General features: G+C 33.1%; 3 protein-coding genes across 4 annotated transcripts in view; 1 reads left to right on the top strand and 2 right to left on the bottom strand.

Moving 5' to 3' along the window:
* The window catches only part of LOC111631813, a 69,070-nt gene that overhangs the window by 34,110 nt on the left and 15,161 nt on the right, over positions 1-19,799 (top strand). The window lies entirely within an intron of this gene.
* LOC111631793 (sulfotransferase 1C2-like) lies at positions 9,214-10,200 on the bottom strand. The gene has a single exon (XM_023376106.1). The coding sequence runs from the start codon at positions 10,192-10,194 to the stop codon at positions 9,247-9,249; it is 948 nt and encodes a 315-aa protein (XP_023231874.1). The 5' UTR covers positions 10,195-10,200; the 3' UTR covers positions 9,214-9,246.
* LOC111631791 (sulfotransferase 1C2-like) lies at positions 17,864-19,655 on the bottom strand. 2 transcript variants are annotated; one of them, XM_023376103.1, is made up of 2 exons: positions 19,472-19,655; positions 17,864-19,012 (listed from the first exon to the last, which is right to left on the bottom strand). In XM_023376103.1, the coding sequence occupies exon 2, from the start codon at positions 19,004-19,006 to the stop codon at positions 18,059-18,061; it is 948 nt and encodes a 315-aa protein (XP_023231871.1). In that variant the 5' UTR covers positions 19,007-19,012; positions 19,472-19,655; the 3' UTR covers positions 17,864-18,058. The 2 variants fall into 2 exon arrangements, with proteins under 2 accessions (XP_023231871.1, XP_023231872.1); XM_023376104.1 differs by lacking the exon at positions 19,472-19,655 and adding an exon at positions 19,082-19,172.

Raw genomic sequence — 19,799 nt, 5'->3', positions numbered from 1 at the left:
TCTTTTGTATGATTGTAAAGTGATACGCAACAATCTTTGGGATTTCTTGCAACGTAAATATATTTAGCGTGTGGATAAAATGGCGTTAAATGAAAAGGCAAATGTAGCTTTATGGCTCCTTTTGACGTCATGAGATCTACACTATCGGCACCTGACCTTTCGAGAGACGGAGTACTTATAAAAAAATCTAAAGCATTTTCGAACGGTTTTCCTTTTCTTAGAATTAGCATGACGATGTGTTGCATCCACGTAGTTCCACATTTTGGGTACGTAACTATAAACAGATCGTTCGGTTTGGGTTTATAATTAATAGCGGATAAGCACGCTTCTTCAGAAAAAACTCCTGGAACTTTCATTCCACTTACTTCTTTATAAAATGGAACTATTTTCTCTGTCATCTTGCTTTATCCAAAAGTAAAAACTGTAATTATAAAATATTACGGTTATATATATATATCACAAAATTAAATAAGTAAAATTAGTGAGAAATAAATAAAGTCATAGTTTAACGCGCCACTGACCGCACCCCCGTCATTACAGTGTATTTGCGCACACACGCTGTCACGATTAAATTCTACATTTTATCATGCTTATCGCATTCCGTTATGTTCCTAAAATATCATTGAAATATATTTTCAAAGAACTTAAATATGTCCTCAAAGTTTTAGCCTTCTATCCTTAGTGTAAGTCCAATAGCTTCGGACAGGTCTACAATGAGGTAGCCAGGTAGCCATTGTAGGTTGTCACATTGATCTTTCTGCCATCCGGCTGACCAGCCTCCTGTCTTAATTAGATGTACATAAAATTTGAGTTTCAGTACTTGAAGACATGATACGCAGCAAGTTAAATAAAATCGTTTGATAAAAATTGTAAAGAACACCATCTTAGACATTAAAATTAAAGGCAGACCGTCATAAAGTTTGATTTTCTGGTATATATTTTATTTGCAGTTAAAATTTGAAATTATAAGGTTATATGAAATAAATAAATTAACGATTTACTTACCGAATTAATTTTTTTCTGTTTTGGACTTCTCCTTAACGTGTAAGTAGCACGCATAAAGAACAATTGCGTATTTATTAAATTCAAAGTGAAAGGCTACTCTATGTACTGCATGCGGTGTCATCTTTTATAACACCTACATTTAAATATATATTATACATTAATTATTGTTATTAAAAGATAATAAATTTCGTTTTGAATTACATATCTTACGTCTACATGTGTATAGGGGTGTGCGCGTGTGGCATGATTTTGTACACCCTGTTTGAAGCGAAATAACTCCTGTGTTTTTTGTCGAAAATTTATAAAATTTTGTAAAGGTTTGTTTATTAGCGAGGGTAAAGCTGTGAAATTTTGGTGGTTAAAGGTCGAGGGGATAGGGAAATAATGAGGGTCGTCTTTAATTTGAGTAGGGTCGGATAAAATTAGTGGGCGATCAGAGACTGAAAATGATAAAACCCCACATCTCAAAGACGAGAGAGAGAGAGAGAGAGAGAGAGAGAGACACCTTTGCCTTCCGACTTCTGTAAGTACAAGAGTTTTCTTCGTCGTGTCTTCAACGTCACCCTCACTCTCCAAATCGACATCACATCTTCTCTGGATTGCCGACAACTCTGCTCCAGAGCCGCCGAAACCAGGGCAGGATCTTTCTCTCTTGGACATCCTCTTCTCTCAAGAGAAAATAGAAAATTCATCGGACTTTCTCATGCAAAGAAAATCAAGACACGAATTTTTTTTGTAATCGTTAAGTCTATCTCGGTATCATACGAATTTCCACCTCTCTTCCATTCTGATTTGAGTGCCTCACAAAATAGCTCCTCATATATATCATCTGTGGTTTATAAGTTACAATCACGGATCCTATAGATTTTATATTTTCATTTTTCGTGTGTACGACATACATATCCATTCAAATATTGTATTATTTGACACGAAATATTTGAAAATTATTGTTATTTTTCATTGTCAAACGTTTCATTAGTAACGTCAGTAATTATCCTGGCTCCCAACCACCCACGTCTCAGTGCACTGCATCTCCTGCATCTACCATAATAACCTAATTATTCCGGTGTTTTGAACTCGTAAACACATTTGTCAAAAATTCGGATATTTTTAATATTATAAAAGTTATTTTTTATTCATTTAAATTAACTAATGTACTGCTGTATTACTCAAAGATTATTTTTATATCCTGTTTTTTATCTCTTTATTAAAAAAAAACACTTATCGTTTCACAGATCAAATGTTTGAAAGTAGATAATTCTAAATAAAATGAGTAAATAGAAATAGTAATTTGATATAAAGGAAGTAAATATTATTTAATTGTTATTTTATAATCTATTCTATTATTTTAAAAATGAATTCTACAACTAAATAATAAGTAATTTTATATCTCACTCTTCAGCCAAGGTGAACCTACAGCATTGCAAAAGTAGACATTTCCTGCAGGTGAAGATAACTGCAGAATAATATTAATAGTAATTAACTTTTAACATTGATATTGACTGAATATAGCCCTCATAACCGACTTTTCCGTCAGTAACATAATATTTAATAACTGATTCGAAAATTTATCATATTTCAAGACGCAAGGAGAATCTAATATTATCAATTAATGCCAGAATTTAACAAGATAGAGAACAAAACAAAAATATTTACGTAATAAACAAGCATTTGAGTGAGCCACACAAAAAGACAAACAGGATTTTCCCGAACCCGCAGAACACATATAGTCTATTGTAGAGACAGAGTTTACGTTAAACGACGTTTAACAGTCGAACGGCGCGACGTTTAGACGTTGGCTAACCGAACCGCTGTTTAAATGCGATGCAAAGACGACTATCGTCCATTTCCGAACACCGTCTAAACCAGTGTTTCTCAACCTCTAACGAAACGTCGCCCCCTTCAACGTAGTATCGCCCCTTCAATAAAACCGTTACGTAGTATCGCCCCCTTCACTTCAAAATTCCGATGTCGAGGACCAAGCCTAACGCTAAACTCGTCTGCATTGAATAGACTAGTGACTAGTGTAATGTTATTTGTTCAATTATTGTACGATTTAACGAATAAAATATATAATTATTCTTAATATAATGTTTTACTATATCGCCCAGAAAATCGTTTTTCGCCCCCTCCAAAATATAAATTGTTACTAATCGCCCCCTCAACATGGAAAAACGCCCACATGGGGACGATATCGCCTCCGTTGAGAAACACTGGTGTAAACGAACCTAGACAAAACGTTGGCTATTACTTTCTTCGCTGTTACTCCCATCTCTCAGGAATCGTTTAAACAATCGGGTCATTCGTTTATGACGTCAGAAAAATGGCGACCGAGTTCGAAATTCGTCTTTGGAATAGATTTTTAAAGGATTATTTCAATCTGATATTACTCTCTCTCTCTCTCTCTCATCGTAATTGTCGAAATGAATAATTTTGTTGATTCGTCCGGTTTACAATATTTATTAAATGAACGATATCCATTATAACACAAACTTTGCGACCAACAAATAAATATGGCGACTTCTACTCAAGTAAAACGATGTGTAAACCAGCTATCAAGGAAGTCTGAAAAGTAAATGAAATAACCTGTTTCTAATCGCTCTCTAAACTGTGGCAACCGAGAAACGCTGTCTCTGCAATAACATTTTTCTAAACCGCGGTCTAGATAATTTCTAAAGCTTCGTCGGGATCTAAACGTTGTCTTTGCAATCCGTTGATAGGGACTCTGTGCCTTCAAGTTAATGTTTAATTAATGAAAGTAAGTTTTGTCCATTATTTTAAACGATATTAGGACCCGCTTTACGCCATAAAATTTCAAAATTATCAAACATCAGAGAACTACAGCACTATCAATTTGATAATTTTAAAAAATTTAGAAAGGAGAACGAATATTTATCCAATACACGAAGGGTTTATCATGTTTTCTCATAATATTTTTAATCAGTTTGTACAAGAAAATTTTTGTGCAAACTTCATAATTGCATCTTAAAATCGAAAGATTACCTACATCATCGCATAAACCGCAAACTTCAAACACACTGGCTATAAACACAGTAACAAATTACGATAATTAGATTATCTCGAAAACAAGTAACTAATAGAGCACATTTGTCAAGGTAACATACAATAAGACGATAAAAATAAAATTTGCAGATTTGAACAATAATTTTTTCATAACTTTTATTTCTTTATGTCTTGTAATCATTACATATTTTTATTTATTTATATTCGGTTTCTATGACTAATCCCACAATCTCATTACATCGCTTCCTTTAGTCTTTTCTTTAATTCTTTCTTCTAATCTCTCCTCCTGTTCCTTACTGAAGTAGTTACGCCAATCTCCTATTATACCTTTTCTAACGAATTGATCGTTACCCGCTTTACTAGCTGGCATATTTGGCACACTTTTCGAGAATTCGGCAATATGTTTCCACCCAGAAGATACTTTATCAGGATTTTCTCTTATGTAACCATTCATTGCTGCAAAATACTCATTAACGTGCTTCTTCATGTACTCGAAACTGCTGTAATATAAAACATCATCCAAAATTTTGAGGTTTTCTTTCAAATCTCTTTCGTATTCTTCGCCTAGGAATTTCGCGATATTCAGAACTTCTTCTTTCGTATTTCGTTTTACTTTTTCGTACGTCGTGAAGTAAACATTTTCGTCGTTTCTGTGTTCATACCAAGGAATTAAATGATCGAAATAATCGCCAAATTCTACTTCGCCTTTCAAAAACAATTCAAAGAAATCATCGAATGTCGCATCCTGAAAAAAATACAACGCAAAAGATTTTGTATGATGGTAAAAAGATACGCAACAATCTTTTGGATTTCTCGCAACGTAAATATATTTAGCGTGTGGATAAAATGGCGTTAAGTGAAAAGGTAAATGCAGCTTCAAGGCTCCTTTTGACGTCATGAGATCTACAACATCGGCACCTGCCATTTCGAGAAACGGCGTATTTATAAAAAAATCCAAAGCATTTTCGAATGGTTTTCCTTTTCTTAAAATTGACATGACGATGTGTTGCATCCACGTAGTTCCACATTTTGGGTACGTAACTATAAACAGATCGTTCGGTTTGGGTTTATAATTAATAGCAGATAAGAAAGCTTCTTCAGAGAAATTTCCTGCAATTTTAATCCCATTTATATCTTTATAGAAGGGAACCTTTCTTTCTGTCATCTTACTTGTTCCTAAAGAAAAAAAAACGTAATTAATATTATAAGAACTTCACATTAAATATTCAAAAAATTAATATATTTTAAATAAAAGAAAGTTTCTATTTCACTGTTCTTTTGCTTCGTATCTAGATTTAGCTTATTATGTCTTTATCGATTATTGGAACATTTATTATTAGACTACCTTGCTCTGGTACTATGAACAAAAATCACATTCTCAGTCAGTTTAACCCCAAGCGTAAAACATGCTATATGACCAGAATAACAACCCTTTATTACAATATTTTTCCGTGAAAAAATATGGTATGAGAGTGTATTATAAAATCGAAATAATATTGCACAAGGCATCATGTGCTGTAGGTAAAATGCTACTATTGGCATTGGATGCAAAACCGTTTGGTATGCTCTTCGCACACAAACTTATTGCACTCGTTATAAACTAATTTGACCTGGGACAATTATAGCATTTCTTGAGTTGATTTGGATGAAGCTGTGCAGTGCTTGCGGCTGGTGTGGGTACTTCTGGTATAATGCCGCAACTGCGAATTACCTGATTGACATCTGCTGCACTTCCAATCGTTGACATTCGTGTGTAATAATCAAAGCAAAAGCTAATTCTTTCAAGAACTTTGGTTGATTGTCTTTCTTATGTTCTCCAATGTTTGGCACATTTTCACTGTCGAAGTTACTTAGCTCACCTAAACACTCACTGCAGAACATATTCGTGAGAAAGTCCCCGTCGTGTCGTCATATTTTTATGCCACGCACGTCAAACACCCTTGAAATATGGAAAAAGTACCTTTATCACATTGAAGGTACTATGAGGTAAATTTGTCCCTATTCGAAAATACAACTGAATAAAAATAAGCAGAGATTTTGAAACTATCGAACATGTTTCACATACTTAGGAATACCTTACGAGAATATACGTGGCAGGCGAGGTCACTTATCGACTAAAAGACATGGTTTAAAGAGAGCTGGGGTCAAATCGACCCCAATTGTACCAGAGCGGGGCTAGTCTAAACTTAATTTCAGGGAAACGAGGGGAGAATGATTAGATAAAATACTCCGGATCCAGGATACACAGTGGCCCTGTAATCATTCCGCAATTTGTGTTTTTACTCGCTAATCAAAGATGGTATTGAAAATAGGGTCCATAGTGGGGGAAGAAGTTGTCCCAACCTTATAGGCCTAACTAAAAATGCATGGAAAATTGGGATTTTACTTGCGGCCCACGTTAATTTTATCCCGTGACTCTTTCCCCCGTTCACTCGACCGTTGTGGCAAGTTTAGTAATAAGGCATAATAGCCAATCAAGAAATGAAAATATTTGTTCATAATATAATGCTTCTTTAACTATTGTCAATCCATTGGTAGAAACTGATCATACAAAGATTAAAATTAATAAAAGTTAAAAGTACAATAATTCACGGTTAAAATACGAATAGTAATACAATTGGTAGGATTACAATAATTATTTCCTTTAAACCCCAAAACGAACATTTAAAAGAAGAACAAATAGATAAAATGATTTTATATAATCCTTTCACTTATATGACAAGTATTATACGTAATTATTATCACAAAATGTACAAGAATCTAACATTTTCAGCCCTCTTATGTAATAATATTTTTCTGCACAAAAATAAAAAATAACGTGTGACGAAAAGATAAGCTCATACTATAAAATATCACAGTTGAATATATTTGTAAGAATCTCTTGCACAACTCAATTCACAGATGCGATAATCCCGAAGTATTTCTTCCCATTAATTAATAATTGCCATCTGTGGTTCTTGTGTTGTTATAAATTGCTTTCCGTCGTTGTACACTTTACCAGAAAGCAATTACTAAAGATTTTCTACAGGATTTATATCAGGAGATATGCAAGAGTCTGAAAACATTTAATTTTCTTTGTGTGTATTTCATCATTGTCGTCACAAAACTGCCTTTTATTGCCTACGATTAATCGTCCAAACTGTGGAAAATGCTTTTTTTTAATAACTGAATGCATCATTCATCATTGTGATGGACACTAATCTATACATATAACCCATTGAACGGGGTATCCGTCCGCGTAACGGTATGTAAAAAACGGGCACTAGAGGCGCCCTAGCGATGATTTTAAATTAACAATAAATTATTTTTATTTGTAATAGGAATTTATTATTTATACCACGGAATGGTATAAATAATTATTANTTTAAATGTAAAAAATATCGTTTCTTCGGGTGCATACTAAGTTTATGAAAAGAATAGAAAACACTGGAAAATTTGTCACAAATAAAATTATTTATTTTTTAAATTTCTTTTAATTTTAACAACAGGTGCTGTTCTCGCACCCATTGTTAACAAGTTAAAGAAACCTTTGGGACGAACGGTACCAACTATATTTATATATTATTATATACTTAGTATATGTAACACTGGCTGCACAGCTTTCCTCAACAGTCTACATGCGGGCAGCAGCTCGAATCATGTACGACAACGCATGTATCCTTAATATGCCCACGAGTGCCATCATCGTCGTGCCTCATCGTTCATTGGATTATAGGGCTGCGGCTTCGTTTCGGCCCTGTAGTGAATCTCCCACTTTATCGACCGACTAGCTCCGCATAACTTACTGTGTATATGCAACGAGCAGTTAATGCTGTATATACGATAAAAGGAATACCAGAAACAGTGGCAACGAGAATCGATGAATTTTTAGGAAATTTTTGTTTCTTTCCCTCGTGATTTTCTTGTGTCGCCTTTTAGTTTGTTATCTGTCACCACAAATTCCTTACGTTAAGGTCTACAGGTTTATGGATTGCGAAGTTTATTGCGTATTTATGTGTATGTAAGGTTGTTAACAGTGTGGTGTATGTTCCGTGTACAATCGAAATGTTCTTAATCCTACAAAACTGGTCCGTGTATTTCTTATGCTGATGCAACACGTATGTGATCTGAAGACTAAAATATTCATAGCTGCCACCTTGTATTGCAATGGATCGTTTGAAGAGGTAGGAGAAGTAGGACTGACAGTTTTAGGTAAAATTTTGTACATATCCATCCCCTTTAGAGTCTTAAATCTAAGTCAAGAAAGTGTGCTTTGCTACCATTAGTGCGGTCGAGTGTTACCTTGAACCTGAAAGGATTTTTTGGCGAATTTTTCAATATCTGATTTGATAAAATACTAAAAAAAGTAATTTTATTTCTCATTTCTCAGCCAAGGTGAACCTATAACATTGCAAAAGCAGACATTTCTTGCAGGTGCAAATAACTGCAGGATAATATTAATAGTAATAAACTTTTAACACTGATATTGACTGAATATAGCCCTCATAATCGATCTTCTGGTCAGTAACATAATATTTAATAACTGATTCGCAAATTTACCAGATTTCTACACACAAGAGATATAATATTATCAATTAAAGCGAGAATGTAACAAGGGAGAGAACAAAACAAAAAATATTCACGTAATAAATAACCATCCAGAAAGACAAACAGTATTTTACCGAACCCGGAGAACACATTTTGTCTCTCTCCCTACAAAGAAATATTAATTTTACTCAAATAATATATGCAAAGGTTACTTCTCCGTGTTTTAAATGAAATTGTGACCCGCTTTACCCCGTTAATTTTGAAAATTATCAAAGATAAAATCAAAGAAATGGCAATTTGATAATTTTAAAAATTTACAACGAAAAATACATATGTATCCAATACCCGAAGGGTTTTTCGTGTTTTCTCAACACATCTTTAGTTTATACAAAGAAAAATTTTCGTGAGTAATTCATAATTACAACTTAAAATCTAAAGATTAGCCTACCAGCATCATCGCATACACCGCAACCTCTTACACACTAGCTATAACCCGAAGTCAATTAGTAACAAATTATAGTAATTAGAATATCTTGAAACAAGTACACAGCACATTTGTCAAGGTAATGTAGAATAAGACAATCAAAATAAGATTTACAGATTTGAACAATATTTTTTCATAACCTTTATTTATTTACTACTCGTAATCATTATATCTTTTCTTTATTTATTTATATTCGGTTTCTATGACTAATCCCACAATCTCATTACATCGCTTCCTTTAGTTTTTTCTTTAATTCTTTCTTCTAATCTCTCCTCCTGTTCCTTACTGAAATAGTTACGCCAATCTCCTATTATACCTTTTCTAACGAATTTGTCATTACCTGCTTTACTAGCTGGCATATTTGGCACACTTTTTGAGAATTCGGCAATATGTTTCCATCCAGAAGATACTTTATCAGGATTTTCTCTTATGTAACCATTCATTGCTGCAAAATACTCATTAACGCGCTTCTTCATGTACTCGAAACTACTGTAATGTAGAACATCATTTAAAATTTTTGGGTTTTCTTTCAAATCTCTTTCGTATTCTTCGCCTAGGAATTTTGCTATATTCAGAACTTCTTCTTTCGTATTTCGTTTTACTTTTTCGTACGTCGTGAAGTAAACATTTTCGTCGTTTCTGTGTTCGTACCAGGGAATTAAATGATCGAAATAATCGCCAAATTCCACTTCGCCTTTCAAAAACACTTCAAAGAAATCATCGAATGTCGCATCCTGAAAAAAATACAACGCAAATTCTTTTGTATGATTGTAAAGAGATACGCAACAATCTTTGGGATTTCTAGCAACGTAAATATATTTAGCGTGTGGATAAAATGGCGTTAAGTGAAAAGGTAAATGCAGCTTCAAGGCTCCTTTTGACGTCATGAGATCTACAACATCGGCACCTGCCATTTCGAGAAACGGCGTATTTATAAAAAAATCCAAAGCATTTTCGAATGGTTTTCCTTTTCTTAAAATTGACATGACGATGTGTTGCATCCACGTAGTTCCACATTTTGGGTACGTAACTATAAACAGATCGTTCGGTTTGGGTTTATAATTAATAGCAGATAAGAAAGCTTCTTCAGAGAAATTTCCTGCAATTTTAATCCCATTTATATCTTTATAGAAGGGAACCTTTCTTTCTGTCATCTTACTTGTTCCTAAAGAAAAAAAAACGTAATTAATATTATAAGAACTTCACATTAAATATTCAAAAAATTAATATATTTTAAATAAAAGAAAGTTTCTATTTCACTGTTCTTTTGCTTCGTATCTAGATTTAGCTTATTATGTCTTTATCGATTATTGGAACATTTATTATTAGACTACCTTGCTCTGGTACTATGAACAAAAATCACATTCTCAGTCAGTTTAACCCCAAGCGTAAAACATGCTATATGACCAGAATAACAACCCTTTATTACAATATTTTTCCGTGAAAAAATATGGTATGAGAGTGTATTATAAAATCGAAATAATATTGCACAAGGCATCATGTGCTGTAGGTAAAATGCTACTATTGGCATTGGATGCAAAACCGTTTAGTATGCTCTTCGCACACAAACTTATTGCACTCGTTATAAACTAATTTGACCTGGGACAATTATAGCATTTCTTGAGTTGATTTGGATGAAGCTGTGCAGTGCTTGCGGCTGGTGCGGGTGCTTCTGGTATAATGCCGCAACTGCGAATTACCTGATTGACATCTGCTGCACTTCCAATCGTTGACATTCGTGTGTAATAATCAAAGCAAAAGCTAATTCCTTCAAGAACTTTGGTTGATTGTCTTTCTTATGTTCTCCAATGTTTGGCACATTTTCACTGTCGAAGTTACTTAGCTCACCTAAACACTCACTGTAGAACATATTCGTGAGAAAGTCCCCGTCGTGTCGTCATATTTTTATGCCACGCACGTCAAACACCCTTGAAATATGGAAAAAGTACCTTTATCACATTGAAGGTACTATGAAGTAAATTTGTCCCTATTCGAAAATACAACTGAATAAAAATAAGCGGAGATTTTGAAACTATCGAACATGTTTCACATACTTAGGAATACCTTACGAGAATATATGTGGCAGGCGAGGTCACTTATCGACTAAAAGACATGGTTTAAAGAGAGCTGGGGTCAAATCGACCCCAATTGTACCAGAGCGGGGCTAGTCTAAACTTAATTTCAGGGAAACGAGGGGAGAATGATTAGATAAAATACTCCGGATCCAGGATACACAGTGGCCCTGTAATCATTCCGCAATTTGTGTTTTTACTCGCTAATCAAAGATGGTATTGAAAATAGGGTCCATAGTGGGGGAAGAAGTTGTCCCAACCTTATAGGCCTAACTAAAAATGCATGGAAAATTGGGATTTTACTTGCGGCCCACGTTAATTTTATCCCGTGACTCTTTCCCCCGTTCACTCGACCGTTGTGGCAAGTTTAGTAATAAGGCATAATAGCCAATCAAGAAATGAAAATATTTGTTCATAATATAATGCTTCTTTAACTATTGTCAATCCATTGGTAGAAACTGATCATACAAAGATTAAAATTAATAAAAGTTAAAAGTACAATAATTCACGGTTAAAATACGAATAGTAATACAATTGGTAGGATTACAATAATTATTTCCTTTAAACCCCAAAACGAACATTTAAAAGAAGAACAAATAGATAAAATGATTTTATATAATCCTTTCACTTATATGACAAGTATTATACGTAATTATTATCACAAAATGTACAAGAATCTAACATTTTCAGCCCTCTTATGTAATAATATTTTTCTGCACAAAAATAAAAAATAACGTGTGACGAAAAGATAAGCTCATACTATAAAATATCACAGTTGAATATATTTGTAAGAATCTCTTGCACAACTCAATTTAAAGATGCGATAATCCCGAAGTATTTCTTCCCATTAATTAATAATTGCCATCTGTGGTTCTTGTGTTGTTATAAATTGCTTTCCGTCGTTGTACACTTTACCAGAAAGCAATTACTAAAGATTTTCTACAGGATTTATATCAGGAGATATGCAAGAGTCTGAAAACATTTAATTTTCTTTGTGTGTATTTCATCATTGTCGTCACAAAACTGCCTTTTATTGCCTACGATTAATCGTCCAAACTGTGGAAAATGCTTTTTTTTAATAACTGAATGCATCATTCAGCATTGTGATGGACACTAATCTATACATATAACCCATTGAACGGGGTATCCGTCCGCGTAACGGTATGTAAAAAACGGGCACTAGAGGCGCCCTAGCGATGATTTTAAATTAACAATAAATTATTTTTATTTGTAATAGGAATTTATTATTTATACCACGGAATGGTATAAATAATTATTATATGACTTGCCTTGCCTTATTATATGCCTCGATTAACCTTGCGCCGCACGTTTACAACATCCCGTGACTCGGTGAACGTCGCTCATTGACTCACGGGAAATTTATTGAAAAAATGGCAGATACGTTTAAAATCCAGGTTTACAAGCGAAGGTAAATAAACAAATTAAAATATTTTTAAGTATTTATAGAAAGTTTAGGTTGAAATATAGATCCGTATGACGCGATTGGGACGGTAAGATTCACCCTCCAAATGAAGGGGCGGCGACCCCCTCTGTGCGAACAATGAACCATACCCCTACGCGCGACCCTTCCCGAGATATAGGCCTCCGAAAATTATTCTACGGGTTACGTGACCGCCTGTTTGCCACAATTTACCCAGCAAATGAGCGGGTCGGCGACCCCTCCCGAGTGTGCGTTAATTTTTTTTTCGCGCAGTAGACTCCCTTCTGACCACGGTGTCACATGACCGGAAATGACGTGACCGGAAATTTTTAGGGGATTATATCTCGCGAAAGGTAGCGAGTAAGGGTATGATTTCTTTGACTTTATTGTTCGCACAGGGGGGCTACAGTTTGGGGGTCGCCACTCCTTCATTCGGAGGGTAAATCTTACCATTGGGACTTTAAGGGAGCTGTAGAGCATATTGATAGGAACAAAAAAGTTAAAGGAACCGTGCCTAATGGAAATTTGTAAAGAATGTCCACTACGGGGCGTCCCGGGCTACTATTAATTTCTAGATCACTCTCTTGTATCCTGTTGAACTTATATCATAACTGATCCACATCCCATTTGTTTTCTGGACAAAATTTTTTTCTTTCTTCGTTAAGTCACGAAAATAATAATCAATGTCATCTGGCCCATCCAGGTTAATTTTTTTATCGTCGAATGTAATATTTTGCCACCGAGTATTATAAGATGTGTTGTCTGCAAGATCCAAACGCGCATCCTTTGCCGTGGCAGTAGTCTTGGATCGCACTTGATTTTCTTTATACTAAAGTTGGAATTGGACTTCAATAGGCTGGACATTTCTAACATTGATTTCCTCGCCTCTTTCAGCAGCTATTTTCTGAGCAGACCTTTAGAAATTAGATGCACATCTTGGGGCGGATCTAGGTTTTTCGGGGCCTAGGGTTTATTCAAATTTAATAGGACCCAATTTTTACCGTTTTTACCAAGCCTAACCTATTAACTAAGGATGCACCGATAAGCAAGATGGCCGATTACCGATTAATCGGCCAAACTATAATCACAGTTAATANATCACATTAAATAATCACAAAATTAATATATTTTAAATAAAACAATTGTCTATTTTATTTTTTTTTGCTTCGTATCTAGTTTTATCTAATGATGTCTTTTTCAAATATTGAGGACCTTATTACTTGACAAGTTTAGACTTACGAAATTGTCCCAACCTTGTAACTAAAAATGCATAGAAAATTGGGATTTTACTTGCGGCCCACGTTAATTTTATCCCGTGTTTCCTTCTCCCGTTCACTCAACAGACAATCTAGACTTTTCAAATTGTTTTCTAATGAGTCGACCGTTGTGGCAAGTCTAGTAATAAGGCATTACAGCAAATAAAGAAATTAAAATACTTATTTATAATAAAATGCTTATTTCACTATTCTCAATCCATTGCTAGGAATTAATCATGCGAGGAGTAAAATTATAAAAATTAAAACTACAATAATTCATGGTTAAAACACGAATAGTAATACAATTGGTAGGATTACAACAATTATTTCCTCTAAAACCCCAAAACGAACATTTAAAGGGAGAACAAATAGATAAAATGATTTTATATAATACTTTCACTTATATGACAAGTATTATACGTAATTATTATCACAAAATGTACAAGAATCTAACATTTTCAGCCCTCTAATGTAATAAAATTTCTCTTCACAAAAATAAGAAATAACGTGTGACGAAAAGATAAGCTCATACTATAAAATATTACAGTTGAATATATTTGTAAGAATCTCTTGCACGACTCAATTTAAAGATGCGATAATCCTGATGTATTTCTTCCCATGAATTAATAATTGCCATCTGTAGTTCTTGTGTTGTTATAAATTACTTTCCGTCGTTGAACACTTTAGCAGAAAGCAATCACTAAAGATTTTCTATAGGATTTATATCAGGAGATAATGCAAGAGTCTGAAAACATTTAATTTTCTTTGTGTGTATTTCATCATTGTTGTGAGAAAACTGCCATTTAGAGCCTACGATTAATCGTCCAAACTGTGGAAAATGTTTCTTTAATAGCTGAATGCATCATTCATCATTGTGATGACCACTAATAATTTCTAGATCACTCTTCTTGTATCCTGTTGAGCCCATATCATAACTGATCCACCTCCCATTTGTTTTCTAGACAAAGTTTTTTTTTTCCTTAAGTCTCGAAAATAATAATCAATGCCATATAGGTTAATTTTTTCATTGTTGAATTTCATATTTTGCGACTGAGTGGTGTATGATGTGTTGTATTGCAAGTTCCAAACGTGCATCCTTGTGCCTTGCATTGCACTTGATTTTCTTCATACTGAAGTTGAAATTAGACTTCAATAGTCTGGACATTTCTAACATTGTTTACCGCACCTTTTTCGGCAGCTATTTTTCGAGCAGACCTTTAGGGGTTAAAATAGCACATTTTTTGCGAAGAACAAGAAATCATATTCAAATGGGAAATTATTTAAACAAGCTTTACTTATTGGCGCCGATTCTCTGTTTGATACTTTTTCTAATAAGTCAGAAATAATTAGGGCAATAAACGATTTACAGTTGTCACGCAATACAATAAAAAGAAGAACTGCGGCAATATCTACCCATATTAAAGATCAACTTGAAGCCGAAGGTGCTCTTGGTATTCGCTTCAAATGGACGAATCTTTGGATGTAACGGGGACATCTCAATTAATACTAATAACAACAATGTTTTTCGAAGACTACTCTGTGAAAGAAGAAATACTGTGGCTTTTGCCAATAATGGAGAGAACGAGAGGTAAAGTATTTATCAAGTTTTTTTTAAAAATATATTTTGGAACAACAACTTTCCTTACATAAATTATCTTCAATTACAACTGACTGAGCTCCAGCAATGATCGATAAAAATAAAGGATTTATAACTTTATGTAGAAAAGATGAATCATTTCCAAATTTTTTTTTTTTTGTTTACCATTGCATAATACACCACAGCAAGTTCCGTGTACTAAAAGAAATAACAAAAAGGGGAAATTTATAATCAACTGGAAGATCCTAATTGGCTACGTGACTTAGCTTTTTTAGCTGATATTTATCAGAAATTAAATCAGTTAAATCTTGAACTACAAGGTAAAAATAAAGATTTAGTACATACGTTAAGTGATATTAGTAGAAGCAGAAGATTAAATCCACTTAATCACAAGAACGAACTATTGACCAGAAGTAAATAGATAATTTCCTAATCAAAACCTTGAAGCCTTGCATTAAGATAATTGTTACATTCGATAATATAATTGAAAAAGAAAGAAGAAGGAGTTGATAGAATTTTAAAAATGAAATCATGCTTTATAGACGTAATAAATTAGTAAAATTTAACAGTTTTTGTATAAGAAGTTTTTGTCTTTATGTACGTAAATTACGTGTTCAAACATATTAAAAGTACAGTGTATTTAATATTGCTAATCAATGTCGTATAATACAAAACAATGAGAAAGTTTTAAGGTAAATGTGACTCTAAGATGTGACGAAACAACAGCTTAACCTGTTTGCGTGATACATTATACTAAAAGAAATTGATATTATACTTATATATCTCTATAACAATGTGAATTTATTATCTAATATACATTAAAAATACCTCATTGCATATTATTAATTAAATATTAAATATATATAGTTATAGGAAATATTCGTATAAAGTGTTTAAAGTGTTTACTTACCGGGTTAACGTTTCTCAGCTTGCAGCTTCTCGATAAACGACATGTAGTGTGATGTACAACTGCCTTTTTATTAAATTCAAGGCCAAATGCTAGAGCAAAGCCGTCAAGTGGTGCCATCTTTTATAATAATCTGCATGTATTTAAATATGAATGTAAGATAACATAAAGTATTTTACCTATATACATTAATTTTTAGTTATTAAAAATATTAACTTTTAAGTTCGTTCGTCTAAATTTAATTTTATGCTTTCGAATCTTATTTAAATGTATAAAATATTAGTTTTTCCAGGTAATTTTCATCTTTTTGTATAGACTTCAAGTTCGATAGACAATAGAATGGATCATGATTACGATAATGAAACGTTATTATATGAATACTATCGTATTTGAAGTCATTTAATTGTTAAAGCTGTGATACACGAAGACGTTGAAACTAGTTAAGGCTACAGAACAGACTAAAGACATTCAACTCTACAAGAGTATGATCCATTGCAGTTATTAAGAGAAATAACCATTGAGTCTGAGATAGAAACGGTATTTTCTTGTGTAAATCCGTTTAAACAATCCCTTAAAACTGTACAAAGTGTACTTTATATTTTGAACTATTTTTAAAATAACTATAAGTGTCTCAGCAGGGCAGAAATGGAGTATAAATGTTTCGCATGTTTCACTACAGCACAAGTGTAAAGAATGACAGATACATTTCCTAACAAATATTTCAAGCATATAGTTTTTTTCGCCCATCGTAACATTACCCCCGTCTGAAACAAATCAAATTATAGAATGTAAGCAACTACAAGAGTTTAAATGAAGCACGAATAGATTTTCTCACGTAGTTTCTGCAATTGATACTACAGTACTGTATAAGAATCATTTGATTCTTAACTTTCCCCGCAACATTTTGTGGCGACATCTATTACCATATTTTATTAAAAAGGACTTTTTATATTTTTAATTATTATAAAATGGAAATAATAACTTAATTTTGAAGGTAGGAATGTGTTATATAAAAAGTTATAAACGCTATTAACAAGTAAAATTGTTATTAAGTCAAACTCTACTCGAGATATGACACCACCTCTTTATCTCCTCACCACCAAAATTTAACAGCACTACCCCCCCTAACACACAAACTTCCATGCAAAATTTCATAAATTTTTGACAATTGGCACCGGAGTTATTAAGCTTCAAAGTGGGTGAAAATTATGCTCTTTCCCACACACTAACATCCATACATACAAGAAAAACAATCCGAGATTTTTTATCATTTCTCGACATTTCAAAGTCTCCCGAGTTCAAAATTGTAAAAATCTTGGGGATCATTTTTTGACCGATTACTAAACTTTTTCTCTTTTATTTATAACAGCTGGGAGAGTAAAAATGTTTCTGTAAACACACCATCCCTTGTAACGCTTCTTAACGATTACCTGCAGAGCCATTCGCCTATATCTGCATAAAGTAATTTATGGACAGCCCTGTACAAATATATTATTATAGTATTGTATTCAATGCCTGATGTATATATTTCGAAGTAAAATGTTTTAATATCTTTTCTATTAAAATTACTTTTATTATAGTTTGAAAACTTACATATTTTTGGAGTACGCAAAAGATATAATCACACTTTCAGACATTGTTTGTACACTAAATGATGAAAAACCATTTCGGATAATCTTTCAAATTTTATTGTTTCTATGATTTTATTACTGCCATCGTGAAATAAAATTATTCAAATAACAAAATTATTTATTCCATATTTTCATCAAATCACTACCTTTTGTTTTTTCTTTAATTCTTTCTTCCATTCTCCTTTCCTGTTCGGGACTGAAGTGGTTTTTCCAATCTCCGACTATACCTTTACGAATAAACTGGCCATCTACTTTTATTGAGAAACGGGGATGTTTCTTCATATATTCAGCAAATGCCCTAACTCCAGACGGCAGATTATCAAGATTATCCGGGGTTTTTATAAATATATCATCAAACGATTCGTTCATTGTTTTTTTCATGTAGCTGACACTACTATACTCGAGAACTTTATCGAGAATATCCGGATTATTTACTAAAGTTTCATAATGCTCCTCTCCCATAAATTTTGCTAACTTTAATACTTCTCCTCGAGTATCGCTTTTCAAATCTTCATAAGTAAGGAAGTAGACGTTGGGATCATCCTTATGCTCGTACCACGATAAGTGATGATCGAAATAATCTCCGAAATCTGTTTCGCCTTTGACGAAAAGTTCGAAATATTCATCGAAAGTGCCATCGCTGAAGTTATAAAAACCGATCATTTTTGTATGATGGTAAAAAGAAACGCAGCAATCTTTAGGATTTCTTGCAACGTAAATATATTTTGCGTGGGGCGAAAATGGTGTCAGACTAAAAGGCAAATGAGTTTTAATTGCTCCGGGGTCTTCCATGTAGTCTAACGCATCGGCTCCTGCAAATTCTATGAAAGGAGAGTTCTTTGCATAATCCAACGCATTTGCGATAGGTCGCCCTTTTCGCACGATGCACATGATTATGCATTGCATCCACGTCGTTCCACATTTCGGATACGTTGCCACATATAATTCTCCTTTTTTTGGTTTATACTTGATTGCCGAACGAAATGCTTCTGGCGAGAATGCGCCCGGTAAACGGAAACCGTCGACGTCTATGTAGTTAGGTCTTTTCATTTGGTCTTCCATTGTAACCTGCAATAAGAAAATATAACGGTCAAATAAAAATAATATGAAGTTAATTTGTAGACGTATATTATAAACCTGTTTAATATGAGTAACGAACAATGGACTGAATTTTGATGACGTGTCATTACATTACATATATAATCATAAAATAAACGTACAAACGAAATATATACAGTCTGCAGACAGGAAATCTATCGATACATTTACATTACCTTCAATTAAAATGTCAATAATACTTTAATAAATGTCAGTGAATGAGACTTTTTTTAATGTAAAATAACCTTAAAAATTATTCTAGATGATAATAAAGATAAAATAAAAAAATATAGAATAAAATTTTATATCTAAAATGAAATCTTATAGTAAATAAACCAATTAATATATATTTTTATACAGGTTATAACGTTAGTTATATTATATTTATGATTTTCTTAAGTACTAGAAAATTATTATTATTCTACTTACTTTTCGTTCAATTTATATTTTAAATATTCCCTAGTTTTAACTTCTGCTAAGCGAACTTTACTGTTATTACTCCTCTTTAAATATAACCTTGAGGGATAACTACGTCTACTTTGTTGTAATCCTCTGACGTAAATTGCCCTGTTTTGTAGGTTTAAAGTTCACTTTTCGCTAAAAATGAGGTTAGTGAATGCAGATATAATTGACGAGAAATGTTACGAATTAGCAAGAAATTTTATCATTGTAAAATTCATATATATATATATATATTGCTCTAATTTCCTCTATACTCTAAATAAATAAACACTCGTAACAATTGTTTTATTAATAA

This window comes from Centruroides sculpturatus, unplaced genomic scaffold (genome assembly GCF_000671375.1).
Source record: "Centruroides sculpturatus isolate CEXI.00-Female unplaced genomic scaffold, Cexi_2.0 scaffold180, whole genome shotgun sequence".
NCBI lineage: Eukaryota > Metazoa > Arthropoda > Arachnida > Scorpiones > Buthidae > Centruroides > Centruroides sculpturatus.
This window is presented reverse-complemented; position numbering and strand designations above follow the sequence as displayed.